Here is an 18946-nt window from a genome sequence, read left to right on the forward strand (position 1 = left end):
AGGGATAGATAATAAGACAGAAAATATCATATTGCCTCTATATAAATCCATGGTATGCCCACATCTTGAATACTGCGTGCAGATGTGGTCGCCCCATCTCAAAAAAGATATATTGGAATTGGAAGAGGTTCAGAAAAGGACAACAAAAATGGTTAGGGGTATGGAACAGCTACCATTTGAGGAGAGGTTAATAAAACTGGGACTTTTCAGCTTGGAAAAGAAATGACTAAGGGTGGATATGATTGAGGTCTACAAAATCATGACTGATGTGAAGAAAGTAAATAAGGAAGTGTTATTTACTCCTTCTCTTAACACAAGAACTAGGGGTCAACAAATGAAATTAATAGGCAGCAGGTTTAAAATAAACAAAAAGAAGTATTTTTTCACACAACACAGTCAACCTGTGGAACTTCTTGCCAGAGGAGGTTGTGAAGGCCAAGACTACAACAGGGTTCAAAAAAAGAACTAGATAAATTCATGGAGGATAGATGCATCAATGGCTATTAGTCAGGATGGGCAGGGACGGTGTCCCTAGCCTCTGTTTGCCAGAAGCTGGGAATGGGTGACAGGGGATGGATCACTTAATGATTACCTGTTCTGTTCATTCCCTCTGGGGCAACTGGCACTGGCCACTGTCGGAAGACAGGATACTGGGCTAGATGGAACTTTGATCTGACCCAGTATGGTTGTTCTTATATTCTTAAAGAAATGCTGCCAAGAAGTGATGGGGGGGAGGAGAAAAAAAATCGCTCAATATGTCTTCCAGTTTTTGCCTATGTCTCAAACAGGAACATTACTAAGAATTTCCAAAAATTTAGCCTTTCTTGCAGGAAAAAAAAAAGTATAAGCACAGAATAATAGTTAGAAACTTGAAACATTTTCTATCCTCTAGAACAGAAGTGACAGTACATATCTGTAACGATTTGTTTAAGTCATATTTCATTCTTTCTTTGGTAGGAAGCCAACATCTTATATAAACATTTGGCTTTCATGTTCTTTGGTATATAGTTGGCAGTTTTCTCAGGTGGTTCTTAATTTCCTTAAATTGTATGAAAGGTTTCAGAGTAGCAGCCGTGTTAGTCTGTATCCGCAAAAAGAAAAGGAAGACTTGTGGCACTTTAGAGACTAAGAAATTTATTTGAGCATAAGCTTTCGTGAGCTGCAGCTCACTTCATCGGATGCATGTAGTCGAAAATACAGTGGGGAGATTTATATACACAGAGAACATGAAACAATGGGTGTTACCATACACACTGTAACAAGAGTGATCAGGTAAGGTGAGCTATTACCAGCAGGAGAGCGGGGCGGGGGGACCTTTTCTGGTGATAATCAAGGTGGGCCATTTCCAGCAGTTGACAAGAACGTGTGAGGAACAGTAAAGGGGGGAAATAAACATGGGGAAATAGTTTTACTTTGTGTAATGACACATCCACTCCCAGTCTTTATTCAAGCCTAAGTTAATTATATCCAGTTTGCAAATTAATTCCAATTCAGCAGTCTCTCGTTGGAGTCTGTTTCTGGAGTTTTTTTGTTGAAGAATTGCCACTTGTAGGTCTGTAATTGAATGACCAGAGAGATTGAAGTGTTCTCCAACTGGTTTTTGAATGTTATAATTCTTGACATCTGATTTGTGTCCATTGATTCTTTTACGTAGAGACTGTCCAGTGTGGCCAATGTACATGGCAGAGGGGCATTGCTGGCACATGATGGCATATATCACATTGGTAGATGTGCAGGTGAACGAGCCTCTGATAGTGTGGCTGATGTGATTAGGCCCTATGATGGTGTCCCCTGAATAAATATGTGGACACAGTTGGCAACAGGCTTTGTTGCAAGGATAGGTTCCTGGGTTAGTGTTTTTGTTGTGTGGTGTGCGGTTGCTGGTGAGTATTTGCTTCAGGTTGGGGGGCTGTCTTACTGTAAGCAAGGACTAGCCTGTCTTCCAAGATCTATGAGAGTGATGGGTCTCCTTCAGGATAGGTTGTATATCCTTGTTGATGCCCTGGAGAGGTTTTAGTTGGGGGCTGAAGGTGATGGCTAGTGGCGTTCTGTTATTTTCTTTGTTGGTCCTGTCCTGTAATAGGTAACTTATGGGTACTCTTCTGGCTCTGTCAATCTGTTTCTTCACTTCACCAGATCAGACAAATCAGACATCAAGACGTCTCTAAGGTGCCACAAGTCCTCCTTTTTTAAATTTCAGGCTAATTTTAAGTAGAGCCGATTAATGTTTTAGGTCAACTCTGCATATTAATCTAGCTAAATCCACTTTTCATTAAGATTGCAGTATCCCTAATTACAATAATCCCATTCAGCTGTTTTTAATTTTGTATTTTTAATTCTAAACTTCCATAGTTTAAGTTAATTAGAACATATTCATTAAAAGAAATAATAAAACAGTTTCACAATCCACAAAAATATTATCCTACTGATACATAGCAGGTTTATTGTATCCTTTTATAATGATAGTGGTTTGGTTGCTTTAATAGAGCCAAGTTCAGTAAGAATGCAATGCTTGTAAATTGTTTTGAAGACCTGTTTGCAATAAAATTCTATGCTAAGTGCTCCCTTTTTGGCAGCAGGTACCCAGACCCAACAATGCTAATTCAGGATATATTTGCTGTTGCATAAAACAATCCACTTCTTCCCTTCACCTTAGTCGTTGTCTTTTAGTCCAAGCTTGAATTTTTGTTCTTCCTCCCTAGGTTTTTTTTTTTCCTGATAGGGTACTGATATACAGAACCCGTCATCTGAACTGTCATAGACCAAGCCACAGAATGACATTGTATGGCATTCACCTTTTAATTTACTTTGTGTGTCTCATTTGAGACAATGCAGACTCACTACCAACCAGGCTTTCCAAGCACTGGTGTTTACAAGAAATCCACCATCTTATATCGGGAGGTAGAGTAGCTTAACATATTTCTTTCAGGTCAGAAGGAAGTAATGTGGAGAAACAGAGGAGGGAATCCTAGATAACAGGGAAATCTTCTTCAGTGGTAACTGGTCGTCATCCTAGTAGTCACAGTAAGTGACAAGGAGAAATCCAGGATCTGCACTTCTGCAACTGAGCCACCGAAAGCAAATTTGTCAGTGAGAGGGAATGTAAAATCTCCCTAGTGTAATTTTGTTATTTCATTAAACAAAATATTTCTTTGAGTAACAGAACATTTAGATAAAAGGGCTGCATCTGGTACGCCAAAAATCAGTTTTTGAAAATGACATCATCATATTAAGCATGTGCATTTCTTCTTTTGTCTGCATTGTTTCATCAGCTGACTTCTAAGAATGAATGGTTCTTCTTCAAGTGTTTTCTCATGTCGATTCCATTCTAGGTATGCGCGCGCCCACGTGTGCGGTCGTCAGAGATTTTTGCCTGGATTATTTAATTTAAACACCACTGAGGTTCGTGAAGTTAGTGGTATTCGTAGAGCCAGCTGTGGCGCCATTTCCAGTGCTGCACTCATGCGTCGGTATGTCAGGTGCCACTTGCTCTATGCTCTCTCAGTTCCCTCTTACTGCCTGTGGTGGTTAGTCGGAGCACCTGTCTTTGCATAGCAAGGGCTAGTGGTTTCATCTCTTCTGACTTCGAGCCTTAGGGCCTTGTAAATAGTTGTTAGTAGTAGTTAGTTAAATGTAGTTAGGAGTTAGAAGTTAGAGTCCCAGCGGGGACTTTGCCCCAGGTGAAGCATGCCCCAGTCTCCAGGGTTTAAGCCCTGTGCGGACTGTCACAAACTAAGTGACCCCCACAACTGCCGCCTCAAGTACTTTGGGGGAGTCACATGTGAAAGACATGTGCCATATTTGTAAAAATTTTCGACCCCGGATTCAGAAAGAGCGGGATATTGGTTTGCGGGCTTTCGTCATGGAGGTGGCCCTTTGTCTGACTTCCGAGCCTTCCTGCCAAGACTCGCCTAGTACCTCGGCCTCAGTGCACAGCACACCCCTGGCACCAGGCTCCGCCCAGCACCTCTCCCCATCACCCAGAAAGAAAATGAAGAAGCCCAAGACAGGCAGCATTCTCTATTTCCATGCCACAGATCTCCGGCAGCACAGCCCAGATCTTCTGGGGCTCACCGTCGGTCACTGGCACCACAATCATGATCTCCACCATCTCAATGCAGATCGCCTCAGGGAAGGCGCCAGTCTCCGTTGCACTGGTGCACCGTTCATCCTCCACCGGTCATCCTCAGCCCAGCTCTCGGTTGCCTGCCCTGTCGTAATTCCAGTCCCCCTGGCCCCCTTGATACCAGCACAGGTCCTCCCACTCCAAACACCGGTCTCCGGCAGCGACGGTCAGCAGGCAGACACAGGGGTCAGTGGCCCTGCCGTGGTCACCAGAAGGGGATTCCTCTGGCACGGAAGGGCAGTTCAGCCCCTGGCCAAGACCCCACCAGCGCAAATGGTCACCTAAGGCCGCGTCGACATCTACGGCCGCCTTGGTAGCACAGCCAGTGGCCAGCGCAGTGGCCTTAAAAGAGTGCATGGGTCATGCTGGTAATGCACTGCCAGTGGAGGAGATGGCTGAGCAGGTGGACATCTTGTTCAGTGTCATCTCAGCCTCTACTCCGGCATGTGTTGCAGTACTGGTGCATGATGGGGTCCTGAAAATTGCCATGGCCCTCTGGTAAACCCCGTCACCCATCCCTCCCACCTCCAAAAGGGCCGAAAAGAAGTACTTCATCCCGGCCAAAGGGTTTGAGTACCTTTATACCTGCCCACATCCAGACTTGCTGGTTGTCTCTGTGGCCAATGAAAAGGACAAGCATGGGCAATCTAGTTCAACTGCCAAAAATAAAGAGGCCAAAAGACTGGACATTTTGGAGAGAAAAATGTATTCAACAGCCAGCCTGCAATTCCAGATGGTGAACCATCAGGCCCTCTTGGGCAGGTACAGTTTTAACTCATGGGACTCCCTCCATAAGTTCAAGGCGACCCTCCCTCAGGATCTAGCCCAGGAATTTGGTACCCTGGTGGAGGAGGACACCACGACAGCCAGATGGCGAGGGATGTGGCAGACTCGGCAGCTAGGGTGGTCGCATCGGGGTGGTCATGAGGTGCAGCTCCTGGCTTCAGACTCCCAGCCTGTCCCAAGAGATGCAGACCTCTATCCAGGACCTCCCATTCGATGGGAATGGTCTCTTTTCAGAGCAAACTGATGCGACACTGCATTGGTAAAAGGACACTCGGGCCACCCTTCGCTCGCTGGGCATGCATATGCCCCAGTCTGCATGGAAGAAGTTATGGCCACCCCTGCCACCAAGACCTTGGCAGCCTCGTCAAGGGTATGCAAGGAGAAGGGAGAAGGACACGAGCTTGTGAGTCTCCTAGAATGGAATCGACATGAGCAAGCATGCAAAGAAGAAAAAACGGTTACCTATCTTTTCGTACCTGTTGTTCTTCGAGATGTGTTGCTCATGTCCATTCCATTACCCGCCCTCCGACCCCTTTGTCGGGGTTGTCGGCAAGAAGGAACTGAGAGGGCGTAGGGCTGGTGGCGCTTGATATACCGACACATAAACGCAGCACTCAAAGGGGTGCCAGAGCTGCCCCTATGGATACCGCTAAGGCAAAAATCTCCAATGACCACGCACGTGGGTGCGTGCACATCTAGAATGGAATGGACATGAGCAACACATCTTGAAGAACAACAGTTATGAAAGGTAGGTAACTGTTTTTTACTTTTGAATGATTGACAGTGCAACCTGTCAGAAATCTACTATATTATTTTTTCATGCATTATGGAGAGATACTTTATTTGTAAATGTAGTTTTATAAGAGTATAGCAAGTTAGTTACTAGAGTGTTGTTCTCTCTATATTTAAGAGTGTTTCAGTACAGCAGTTAAAAGTTTTTCTAAAGTACATCATGCTCCATTAACTATAAATCTAGGGCCAGACTCTCAGCTGCACTTAATCCATTTTGCAGTAAATGGTCTGAATTCAAACAGTAGTCCCATGACCCATGAGATATTGGGAACACAATGGAAAAAGTCTCTGTAAAGTGAGGTTTAAATAATACTTTCTGGTCAGTTAAGGATTATTTAATTTAAACACCACTGGGGTTTATCTTGGAATAGAATGTTAATTCATTGCTTTATAGTTTTAGAGACAGATTTCTTCTGATAATGAGTATCACAACATAACTGAAACATTTTTAAAGTGAAATAACAGTGTGCACTGCATACTAGGGAAAAAGAAAAGGAGGACTTGTGGCACCTTAGAGACTAAGAAATTTATTTGAGCATAAGCTTTTGTGAGCTACAGCTCACTTCATCGGATCCATGTAGTGGAAAATACAGTGGGGAGATTTTATATACACAAAGAACATGAAACAATGGGTGTTACCATACACAAGAATGATCAGGTAAGGTGAGCTATTACCAGCAGGAGAGCGGTAGGGGGGAACCTTTTGTAGTGATAATCAAGGTGGGCCATTTCCAGCAGTTGACAAGAACACGTGAGGAACAATAGGGGGGGAGATAAACATGGGGAAATAGTTTTACTTTGTGTAATGACACATCCACTCCCAGATACCACACGATCCGTTGTCTACAGCCAAGCTCTACGGTACAACCGCATTTGCTTCAACCCCTCAGACAGAGACAAACACATACAAGATCTCTATCTAGCGTTCTTACAACTACAATACCCACCTGTTGAAGTGAAGAAACAGATTGACAGAGCCAGAAGAGTACCCAGAAGTCACCTACTACAGGACAGGACCGACAAAGAAAATAACAGAAAGCCACTAGCCATCACCTTCAGCCCCCAACTAAAACCTCTCCAGGTAATCATCAAGGATCTACAACCTATCCTGAAGGACGACCCATCACTCTCACAGATCTTGGGAGACAGGTCAGTCCTTGCTTACAAACAGCCCCCCAACCTGAAGCAAATGCTCACAAGCAATTGCACACCACACAACAAAAACACTAACCCAGGAATCTATCCTTGCAACAAAGCCTGTTGCCAGCTGTGTCCACATATCTATTCAGGGGACACCATCATAGGGCCTAATCACATCAGCCACACTATCAGAGGCTCATTCACCTGCACATCTACCAATATGATATATGCCATCATTTGCCAGCAATGCCCCTCTGCCATGTACATTGGCCAAACTGGACAGTCTCTACGTAAAAGAATCAATGGACACAAATCAGACATCAAGAATTATAACATTCAAAAACCAGTCGGAGAACACTTCAATCTTTCTGGTCACTCAATTACAGACCTAAAAGTGGCAATTCTTCAACAAAAAAACTTCAGAAACAGACTCCAACGAGAGACTGCTGAATTGGAATTAATTTGCAAACTGGATACAATTAACTTAGGCTTGAATAAAGACTGGGAGTGGATGGGTCATTACACAAAGTAAAACTATTTCCCCATGTTTATTTCCCCCCCTTACTGTTCCTCAGACATTCTTGATAACTGCTGGAAATGGCCCACCTTGATTATCACTACAAAAGGTTAGCACCTCACCGGCCACCCTCACTCTCCTGCTGGTAATAGCTCACCTTACTTGATCACTCTTGTTACAGTGTGTATGGTAACACCCATTTTTCATGTTCTCTTTGTATATAAAATCTCTCCACTGTATTTTCCAATACATGCATCCGATGAAGTGAGCTGTAGCTCTCGAAAGCTTATGCTCAAATAAATTTCTTAGTCTCTAAGGTGCCACAAGTCCTCTTTTTCTTTTTGCGGATACAGACTAACACGGCTGCTACTCTGCAACCTGCATACTAGAGGTCTGAGAATACTTAACTTTATATTGAAGTAAATGATTTTTTGGTTGAAGTTAGATTACTTTCATATGGGTATGTATTTGGAACTTTTTTTTAATTCTCTTGCCTAGTATTTCTTATAATTTGCTGAGAAAATAACATATATATATATATATATATATATATATATATATATATATATATATATATATATAAAATAAACTGTGAGAAATTGTACTTGTTCACTGCTTATAATAAAAAAAAAAAAGTTAACCACTGTGATTATAAAGAGACTATTGATTTGTCTCTCTTATTATATTGTAAATCTAACTCTGAGGATTAGGCTGCATTTGACTCATCCCTGCCTGATCTTGAATTAAAGTATTTGTCTGATCCTTCCTGTGAGATAAGTTCATCCCTGGGGAAGTCATGCAATGCCATTTTTCTGATGAGACTGTAGATAGCTCAAGATACTTAAAGGAAAACAGAATCCAGTTTGCATAGGCATGTTGGCTGAAAGTTTGTAAAATAAAGAGCCATTCTCACAATAAGGAACCCATGAGAGACCTTCCTTGTTGCAGCCATCTTGCTGGAAAATGATTTTTATTGGGATTTTTTGTACATAATATAGTGCATCACACACAAATATAGATTTATAAAAAGTATACAGAAATCAATAAGAAAAATATTGGTACAGTACTAATTATAAATAGGTTTATTTGTTTTTTTATTAGCTTGTTTGCAGTACAATGCACACAGTAAAATATTGTTTCCCATACAGTGCAACAGTATTGTTGATAGCATGAGAACAATTTGGTGGTAATCAACGAAACTGTGGATTATTTCTCTTTAACATCTTCAAAGTTCTACTGGCGTTGAACCCTCATTGCTTAAGCTTAAAAAAACCCCATGAATTTTATCTCTTTTCAAGCTTAAAGCCACATTAACCTTTCTCCCTGTGTGCTGCAAGTTCTGTGCTAGGTCTCTAAGAGGCTCAGTTCAGAACCTCACCCTCTGTCTCTGCTCATTGGGAAAGGGACTTCTATATTCTATACTTCTATATTTGTACAGCACCCAATCCTGATCATGACCTCTGGATGCTTTCATAATATAAATAACTGGGAAATGAGAGCTATAGCAGATTCAGTGACTTGATTCCAGTGCACACTTCTGAGTCAGTTCTGACCTCAGAGTAGTGGCATCATCATAAATTAGTAACTGCTTTGAGGTACTTAGATACTACATTGATGGTAGCCCGATAAATACCTAGACAAAGATTACTTGTTTCAACATTAAAAGTACTATTTATCAGCCTGTTAGAAAGCTATGCAGCAGTGTTTCATATGCCAACTACAATGGTATCTGCTTTATTGGGAAACCTTTACTGAGTGTCTGTCATCGTGATTAAGCAGTTGTTCTGATAATCTTTTTTTCATAAACAGTCTGAAAAGCTTTATAATGAGAGTTAACACTGAACTGAATAAAAAGGCTGATACTGAGCTGATATTCAGTACATTTCTTCTTTTAATCCTTCCTTGGCCATTTCTGAATTCGAAGGCTAAGCATTTCAAATGTAAATATTACTTAACCCCTTGACACTGACTGAATCCTCACTGAGCAGAATTTTTGCTAATGCTGTCCCAATTAAGTAACAATCAATGCCGTACATTATAATTAGGCTAGTTCAATTTTCAGGAAAATGTCTCACTTAAGTTGCTGTCCTTATTAAGAATATCCTAATTCAATTTAGTAGACCAATTATAACAATAATAATATGTATTTCTGTAGGGCCTACCTTATGAAGATCTCCAAACACAACACATGTTAGTTAGAATTAAATAGTATTATTCCCCACGTTTATCCCCGTGTGGGAAATGAGGCACAGAAATTAAGTGCCCAGGATTACACAGGAGGTCTGTGGAAGAACTAGAAATAGAAACCAGATACTCGATCTGAATTACATGTCAAATTTATTTTTCCCATGGGGAGTTTTCCTGATTCATGTGCAGAGGAAGACAAAGAGTCTTGTCAGGTGTATATACATTACCAAGCTTGTTATTTTGTGATCATGTAGAAAAGTTTCCATTCATATAATGCAATAATTTCAATAAAATCACAACAAAAAATTTAAACAAAGATCCCTAACTAAACTTCAATTTCAATACAAACTTTAAGAAAAAAAAATTCTTGATACAAAATCACAATATTTTAGAAGACGGTGTAGTTTAAATATATGCAAATTGTTCAAATCTGTCAGTTTGCTATACAAAATATTAAAATGCTTTACAAAAATAATATTAAGTGCCTTTCATATAACTGTCATCTGAACAGAGACCTGTAAGGAACAACTCATTCACACTTTACCATGTACGGTAACTGGTAACTTATTAATAGTATCTCAGCTCTCTAGGCAATAATGAGAAATTATCAGTTATTCTGTCAGAGAGATTAGTTTAACCAATCTTAGCATTCTTGTCATTTTAAATTTCTCATCCAAAGATTCCTAGTAACTGAGTTATTGGTGGATCTCCTACAGATTGGCCTACCTAGCTGCCTTACATCCCAGGGAAAGTTGAACCTTAAAATTAAGCTTCACTAGTATATTAGACTTCCAGGTGAGCACAATTCATGTGCATGAAGCTGACATGGAGGTAAGCAAACCTAGTACCACGGTTGCTAACAATTTAATTCAGCTTGAAAAGAGGGTCCAGATTTTGTAAGGATATTCAGTTCAGAATAACCAATCAAAGGGAGGGAGCACTTCAAAGAAAATATGATGACATAAGTGCAGAATATCTGAGGAAGACTTGATTGCTAAGAATGCAGCTTATCACTCAACGTACCTTTCTTCCTAGGTCTGTAAAACAAATCATAAAGCAAAACCATCCAGTTACACTGCAACAATATATTCACCTGATGACATTGCATTTTATCAGGTGATGGAAGAGCTAGACAATGGTCTCATGTACAACAAGGCTCGTCTCTCTCCAAGCTGCTACAAAGATATAAAGCCCTACTTCCCTCAGATGTAGAAAGTGCAAGCTATTCCAGTAGCAAATTACAGGCAAAATTAGGAAGACACTATGTTCTGCAATTTCATTCCATGCACAGCATGGACAAAGCAAGTCTACCCTTGTTCTATGCAGTTCAATAACATTAACTGATGCTATCCAAACTGCTAGTAATCTGAAACAGGAATTTAAATTCACATTTTGTGAATGTTCTTCTGGCGAGTGAGCCTGATGAGAAGCTTTCAAATGAACAAGTGGTTTTATATAATTCTGCTTCAATCCTTCACTCTGAAATAGGCAGAAGGAAAGACTCCGTATTATCTAAAGCCAGGTGATTGTAGTTAATAGAGGTCAGCTACTTTTATGCCCCACTTGGAGCAAAAGTTTGTCCTTTGGTTGATAGATAAAGAGCCATATAATTCAGCTAGCAATGAGTATCCTCATTCAGAAGACATTCAAATTGTAGAGTACATAGTATTTAACTGGTCCAAAATTATGACACCACTGCACATAAGCCTTGCTGCACAGCTACACCATGAATTTAATAGAGATACTACACTTCCATGGATTTTTTTTTTATCAGTGATGATGAGGTGAGTCGGTTAATCACTAATCCTGTAAAAACTGAAATAGAAAGACTCCAGGTAGATTTGTTAATTCCAAATTGAATTATACCACTTTGTGTTGGTTGTAATCTCATCCATAAAGAAGGTGATAGTATAGACATCACTACAGAGGCCAGTAATGGAACAAGCACCTTCCATTCATCGTCTAGAATAGTAATTCAAGAACAGTCTGCAGATAGTCCAGCGTCACAAGAAATATCATGGAAGGTGGGAAGGGAGTCACGTACTCTTACTGGGCAACCCAAGTCTTTTATACAGTGTGCAGCATTTGAGAACCTAGAACACGTCCAGAACCAAGGAAAAGTTGAAAAAGTACTTGAGAAAATAAACTCTTGTCACCTACAAATAAACACCATTTGAGCTCGCTTTTGGTGACTTTTAACAGTACTACCTCCGACCAATAGCAAAATGATGGTGATATTGTTAACACTCAGGTGATTCTATTTTGGGTTGATTTAAACCACAAGCTTGCAACAAAGAATAGCACCTACACAGCAGTTGCATATGCACTTATTGTGGATGTCCAATCAGCTGTCATGGCCACAGTCTATGCCAGAATGCTGAAACGTAAGGAAATGTCAGCAGCTGTTGGACAGCTACATGCCATTCAGACCATAGATCAGCAGCTCTGTGCTGTTGCTCAGCAAGAGACATGGACTCCCCCAAATGAACTTGGTACCAGTTTGATTTGTCAGGGTGCTTTTCACCTAGACAAATCACATTGCAAGTCCTTCTTATTGATTCTGAGGTGTATGCAGCTTGTACTGGAGATCAAATGCTTGCTAGTAAGTGATTCGCCTTGCTCTACACAGCTTGAATCTAGTGTTTGAGGCCCTGAGTGTGCTAAAACTTTTTTCATTTGTTAAATGGTGTGAGCAGGGAGGAGGTGCTCATGTAGTTCCAGCATTTGTCAGGGAAATGTTGGATGACTCAGAAGGTGTTTTGAGTCTGCTGCGCACCCATTGGCCCTTTGTGTGCTCCTGTTCTCGCTAGTTTCTCCCTGCTTTACCTCTTCACCCTCCCCAGTCCCACTACCCTTCCATATCCCCCCAGGTGGGGTACGTCACATTCCCAGTGCTGTGTGGAGAACCAGCCCCTGGACAGAGCGCTCAGCTCACCACCAGCCTGGCCAGCAGGCTCCTTCCTTCCTCCACTGCCTCTGGAAAGTCCAAGCCCACCACCCTCCAGCCTGGGGCACTGGCCAGGAGGAGCTGAGCCCTGCATGTGCCAGAGCCCTGCACAGCGCTGGCATGGGGAAGCCTCTCCACCCCTCAGCTAAGCTCTGGAGTGGGGTGGGAAGCAATTTCCAGCCTGTTCCTGCTCCTGCCCAAAGGGAGTGCGGGGATGCTTCGTCCCCTAGGCACCCTCCCCAGCTGAGCCACCTCACTGTTAAAATTAAAGCATGCACATAAGTGCTTTGCTGATTTGCAGCCTTTAGTTTGTATCTAAGTTTGTATCTCTGGACAGGTTTGTTGAAGCCCCTGCAGTCTGGTTCCATGGGCCGTGGTGCACAATGCATCTTTAGGGTTTAACTCCTTCCTGCCCGCACTGAAGCTGGAAGCAGCTGGGTTATGTCGGTGGCCAGCAGCAGCCTGCAGGTGTTAGCTGCCTTTTGACACTGTGTGGGCAGGAAGGGACGAGCTGCTTCCGGCCACATGGGGTAGGGGTGGGGAGGGGAGAAGAGATGAGCTCTACAAAGACAGGGGCCAGGTCATCCCTTCCCCCGCTCTTCCTTCCCTGCACCTGGAAGTAACTCCCATCTCTTCCCTCCCGCAAGGCTGCTGCTGGCCACATTCTGGTGTGAACCCTGGCAGAAATCTGGGGGGAGGGGGCATGTGACCCTGTGTGCCCCCCACTTGTTGCTTTGGGAAGCCGCGATGCTAGGTACCAGGAGAGGCAGGTCTGTCCCAGAGGCCCAGCTAGGCATAGAGTGCGGAGAGCACCGGGCAGGGAGGGTCGGGTGGATTGGTCACACCACCAGCCACCCCGTGTGAAAGAGGTGTACTGGAGTGTGTGTGTGTCATCTCTCCCCATGTGTGGTGGGGTAGGGGGGTGTCACCCCTGCCCGTGTGAACCCTAAAGCCTTAAAGATAAGAAGATAAATAAAAAGAATCCAACTATGCAGAATTTCTTTTTAACAGGGGCTCAGTCAACTTGATGTTAATTTGAATGTTTGTACTGCATAGTTCTGACTGATTGCCGTTGAACTCGCTTGAATACGAGTACTTTTACCAGGTGTTCCATATTCAGCATAGGGAAATATGGTCACCCTATAGGTAAGTCTACATTCGTGACATGTTAAATCTCCCTGAAGAAGTAAACAGTGGCTCTGAATGGTGGAATTTGTCACCCATGGAGTGACAAGGGAACAAAGAAACTTTCATCAGGGACTCAAAGGATAGCAGTGGGTTTGTAGGACTGACAAGAAAGAAGCCAGCACTTGTCAATCCTATCACTCACCTATTTCGGTAATAAAGATGTTGAAAAAAGGTAGTGCTTTTAAAAAAAAAAATTGGAAAGTACATGTTTTCCACTCTGCTCACATTCAGGAACACCTGTATCTGGGATCAGAGCCCCATTGTATTAGGTACTATAACCACACACACAAGGAAAAGTTGCACCCTGCCCCTTACAACCTAAGTAGCCAGTGAGACTACTCATGCTTAAATGCTTTGCTGGTTCAAAGCCAAAATGCTCAGAACCTAGTGGGATCAAAACTTTAGTTCCATAAGGAAGGACATTTTCTTCAGATATAAGAGAATGGTGTAAAGTAGATTTCGGATTTCTCCCTCAAGCCAGGTACTAATCTGGTTTATAAAGATAATACCTGAGAAGTAGTTATTAACCTCCCTCCCCCATTACTAGTGTCAAGGGGATTGGTCCTGCTTTGAGCAGGGGGTTGGACTAGATGACCTCCTGAGGTCCCTTCCATCCCTGATATTCTATGATTCTATGACCCTGAAAAAGGATCCACAAAGAAGTACCACTGTGCCTCTAGTACACATTAGAAATAGCTAGTGTGTTCCAATTTGTGGAATCTCATTGATTACACTGGAGATCTGCATTGGTGCCCATGTGATTTGTTTTGGCAATCATTATAATCATATATTAGTTATGATTTCTGATGGGCTTTGTCTAGAAATCCTTGAAAAGAGCTTTAAAAATTCAATTTTCAGATTGATTCTGGATATCAGGTACAAAAAATCCTAATGTATATTGGACAATACTGTAACATGCTTAAAGCACATCAACTCCCACTGTGGAGGTTTTTTAAATTTACAAAAAACAAACATACCTATTTGGAGCATGTATGTTTTAATGAAATCAAATGTAGTACTCCAAGCTGTAAATCTTTAAAAGCAAAAGACTGTAGCTCAAACATAAGAAGCATTCATTGGAGTACTGAAGGTCATTTTTGGCCTTGAGATATTAGATCGGTGGTTCATAAATTGTTCCAGTCATGCCCCGTTTACCAGTAACAGAATCTGTGTGCAACTCCCCCCAGCCCATTACTGGACAGCCAAGGCTTCCTCACCAGCGGAGCTTGGGCTGAAAGCAGATCTGGGGGCAGAGACAGAGCTGGTCTGGGGACAGAGAGGGAATGAGGGCAGAGCTGAGCTGGGGGTGGAGCATGGGGTGGAGTGGACCAGGGGGCAGAGCAGGACTGTGGTGGAGCTGGTCTGGGGGCAAAGTGGGACTGGAAGCATGGTGCTCCTTCACTGCCCCCTATGGGGGCTAGCCCGGGCCTGGAGGCAGAGCAGGAATGGGGCCTGAATGGTGGTGGGGGAGGAGCGAGGCTGGGGGCAGAGCTGGTCTGGGGGCGGAGTGGGGCTGAAAGAATGATGCTCCCTCCCCACCCGTCATGGGGGCTGGCCTGGGCCCACTGCATGCTCCCCTCCCCCCCGCGAACGTTCATCTGTGCCCCTCCTCGCCCGGGGCGGGGTACCCCACAGTTTGGGGACCACTCTTCTAGGCAGAGTGGGTAGATTAAGAGTCACTTTGGATTGTCTGGTACTTTTAGGTTTGTGAGATTCCTCACGTTGGTTTTTTTTCATGATTAATCACTTTAGTAACATTAAATATTGTATAAATCAATAATATTAGATATAGTATTCAGTGGATTCTGAAAACGTCTAATGTCACTCCATAGAATGCATTTATTATTATACATGTGCATCCAGTGTTTAAAGTTCAGTTGCGCTTTGTACCTAAAGCGGGGATTTGAACTCCTTGTTATGTATGAAGAATACAGTGTATCTGCCCCAAACTTTTAGCACTTGCTATTTGAGTTCAGAATGATTTTTATGAGTATTTACAAGCAACTTTGTTAATTAATTAAAATTAATTAATTAAAATTAATTAAAAACATGACATTTGAGAAATTCAGTGCCATCTCACCTTTTCTAAGGCTGAAAGATCTAAATAACAAAATAGTAGACTACTCAAATTTTCCATATGGTTGACAATCACAGAAAACTCCATCCTCCAATCTAGCAGACATATCAGAGAGGAACAGAGGGACAGCTGGGGTTAAGGGCTTTATACTCTTGATTCCAGAGCGTTGGAACATAGGGTCATGCACTCCCATCCAGAAGGGCTAATTGCTTTGAAATGGGTTCTGTTACTGTGTGGCAATGCATGCACTCTACCAATATAGATCTTCAAAAGCAATACCCTCAGAGAACAAAAGTTACCTTGGCGGTAATGGGTGTAGTATAGAATTTGCTTTTTTGCATACAGTAGAACCTCAGAGTTACGAACACCAAAGTTATGACCTGAAAAGTCAACCACACACCTCATTTGGAACTGGAAGTAAGCAATCAGTCAGCTGCAGAGACACCCCCCCACACACAAAAAAAAAAATACAGTACAGTACTGTGTTAAACGTAAATCACTAAAAAATTAAAGGGAAAGTTTTTTTTAAAAAAAAGAATGGACAAGGCAAGGAAACTGTTTCTGTGCTTTTCATTTAAATTAAGATGGTTAAAAGCAGCGTTTTTCTTCTGCATAGTATAGTTTAAAAGCTGTATTAAGTCAATGTTCAGTTGAAAACTTTTGAAAGGACAACCATAATGTTTTGTTCAGAGTTATGAACGACCTCCATTCCGGAGGTGTTCATAACTCTTGAGTTTCTACTGTACATATCTAAACATTATTAATATATATTAATGAATAAGACTTGATGGTGTTATCTTAGCATATACATTACAAAAACTGCTAGACACGTGAAATTACTACACATTAGAAATAACTAATGTGTTTCAATTTGCATAATATGGAAACTAATGTACACAGGTGCGAAAACATTTGCTATACAGAGATCACTGAAAAGAAGTTGGGATTGAAAGTATAAGAGTAGTTGGAAGAAGTTATAGAAGTGCAAAGTATTTTAGCAATTTGAGTCCATGGGTTGAGAATGGTCATTTAACTAGTTTGAAACTACAGATTAATTTTCATTGTGGAGGTAACTGAGTTCTCCTTGGAAGAATTTGACTCAGTGAGACCATTTCTCAGCACAAGTACAAAGGAAAGCAAAAGCTTTTTATTACTCCCAGCTCAGATTATAAAATAGATGTATGAGTCACTGGTGTGTTGGGACTGCCTCTTGCCTGCATTACTATATTTTTGCGTTTATCTGTTTTCCACAGCTTGCACTGAAGGACCCTGTACACACTGTGTCGCTGCAGCAATTCGTCTATGAGAAGCTAAAGGCACAGCAAGAATTACTGGGAGAACAAGCCTTTCAGGCACTTATGGAAACAGTGGATACAGAAATAGTCACACAACTACAAGAATTCTTGCAAGGCTTCTAAAGAGTCAGAAACAAGATTTTGTATCTCTAACTCTCCAGTTCAAAAATAGGGAAAAACACGTAGCCTTCCATCTTACATGCAAAAACCTGCTTAAAAGCTAAAAATAACTTGTGTAAAAAATAAAGAAGCGGAGACAGTGAAACTGATTTTTTTTCTTTCTGAAGGATTGACACAATAAACGTAAATTGGCTCCTAACTAGAGTTTACAAACCTGTTTCACAAGAGTGTAATTTTATATATATGAGGAATAGCATGGGGTAATGTGTACAATGAAAACAACTGCTTAATTTACTGTTAATAGAAAAAGAAATGTTTTCATTATCTGATAATCATGTGTGTTTAACACTTTGAGGAAAAGTGAGGGCTAATGTTGGAGATATTTTGTGTAACAACAGCTCAGTTTGGCTGCCTTTTTTTAATTGTTTATTACACCATAATAAAAAAAACCCAATTCTGCTCAGCCATTTAAACAAGTGAAATTATTGCAGCAGGAGACTAAAAGACATTGTCTTTAATTGGATTTTAATATTATATATTACATACATCCATATACATACATATTCGTAAGATTTTCATGCTTGGGGAGATAAACACCAGTTTGAAAAGAAAACAGATTTATCAGCCAAATGTTTTATTTCCATGATACTGATCCACGTATGGGTAAACTTGTTCGAAAAGGGAAATTGTCTTATTTTATTTTCTGCAGACATGTTTTCTACTTAAATATGTAGTGTAAGAACCCAAAGATGTTGGGGTAATGCACTTCTGTCCTGTATCAGAGACCCAAGTTCATTTTCTGTTCCTAGTCTCTTTCTCTCAGGCTGGTGGGAGCTGAGTGTATTGTGGGTATATACTACCGGCCTTGCAAGAAGTTGGGGTGAAAGGTATGCTCTGTGTTGCTGCATAGTGCCCTCTTCAGAAGATTAAGGATCTGATACGTAGCCCTTTGACTTCAGTGAGCTTTAACTTCGGCTCAGACACGATGAATGGTGATGAGAATGGTAAATTAAGAAAGATGGAGGAAGGAATGTTCAGAGCTCTGTCAGTGACACAAAGGAAAGTTTCTGTCCATCCCTCTTTCCTGTCCTCATCCCCAGGAGAGAAAAAATGTGGTTTTTGTTTTGTTTTTGGGTGGTTTGGTTTTTTGAGGGTTTGGGGGTGCTTTACATTTCCCATCTGCCCTCTATTGTCAAACCCTTTTTAGTTGTGGATTGTTGTATTTTGGTTGTTTTTTTTTTAAAGGAAACTGTTGAAAACATAGTAGCAAAATGTACAGTATGAATTTTGTATAGAAACCTGGGTACAGTATGTAACTGGAGAACCTACTGCCCCTTTGTAATCTTATAGAACTGAAAATGTGCTGGAAATGTTGATTCTTCCAAAAAGACAAAAACAGTAAAGTTTCAATTAAACTTTCCAAAGATATCTCACCTCTGACTGTCTTAATCTGTATGCTTTTATTCTTAAGTATTCAAAACACTCTCAATAGTTTAGAGATTCATACATCCTTCAAGAGTCTTATTGTACCTATAAGGTATAACAGTGCTGTGAATTGTAAATGGCAATATTATGGTTCTGAATTCTTCACTAAAGATTTAACTTTTGTGCTTGATGATTCAGGCTAAAAGCTACTTAGCATGATTTCTCACAGAATGCACATCTTTCCACCTCCTGATGGGTTTTCAGTTTAGGTATTGATACAGCAGATTTACTAAAATAGCTATGTTAACTATTACTTTATTTAAATCCCTCGATAAAAATATAGCTT

The 18946-nt window shown here is 41.4% G+C and overlaps 1 protein-coding gene across 2 annotated transcripts in view; it reads left to right on the top strand.

Moving 5' to 3' along the window:
• IPO11 (importin 11) overlaps positions 1–18603 on the top strand; it is a 297819-nt gene extending 279216 nt beyond the window's left edge. For both annotated transcript variants that reach the window (XM_073344033.1, XM_073344034.1), the window contains one exon: positions 17014–18603. In XM_073344033.1, coding sequence (XP_073200134.1) covers positions 17014–17178 — 165 coding nt within the window. In that variant the 3' untranslated portion in view covers positions 17179–18603. The remainder of the gene's footprint in view (positions 1–17013) is intronic.
• Positions 18604–18946: the final 343 nt, after the last annotated feature.

Source organism: Lepidochelys kempii, chromosome 5 (genome assembly GCF_965140265.1).
Source record: "Lepidochelys kempii isolate rLepKem1 chromosome 5, rLepKem1.hap2, whole genome shotgun sequence".
Classification (NCBI taxonomy): domain Eukaryota; kingdom Metazoa; phylum Chordata; order Testudines; family Cheloniidae; genus Lepidochelys; species Lepidochelys kempii.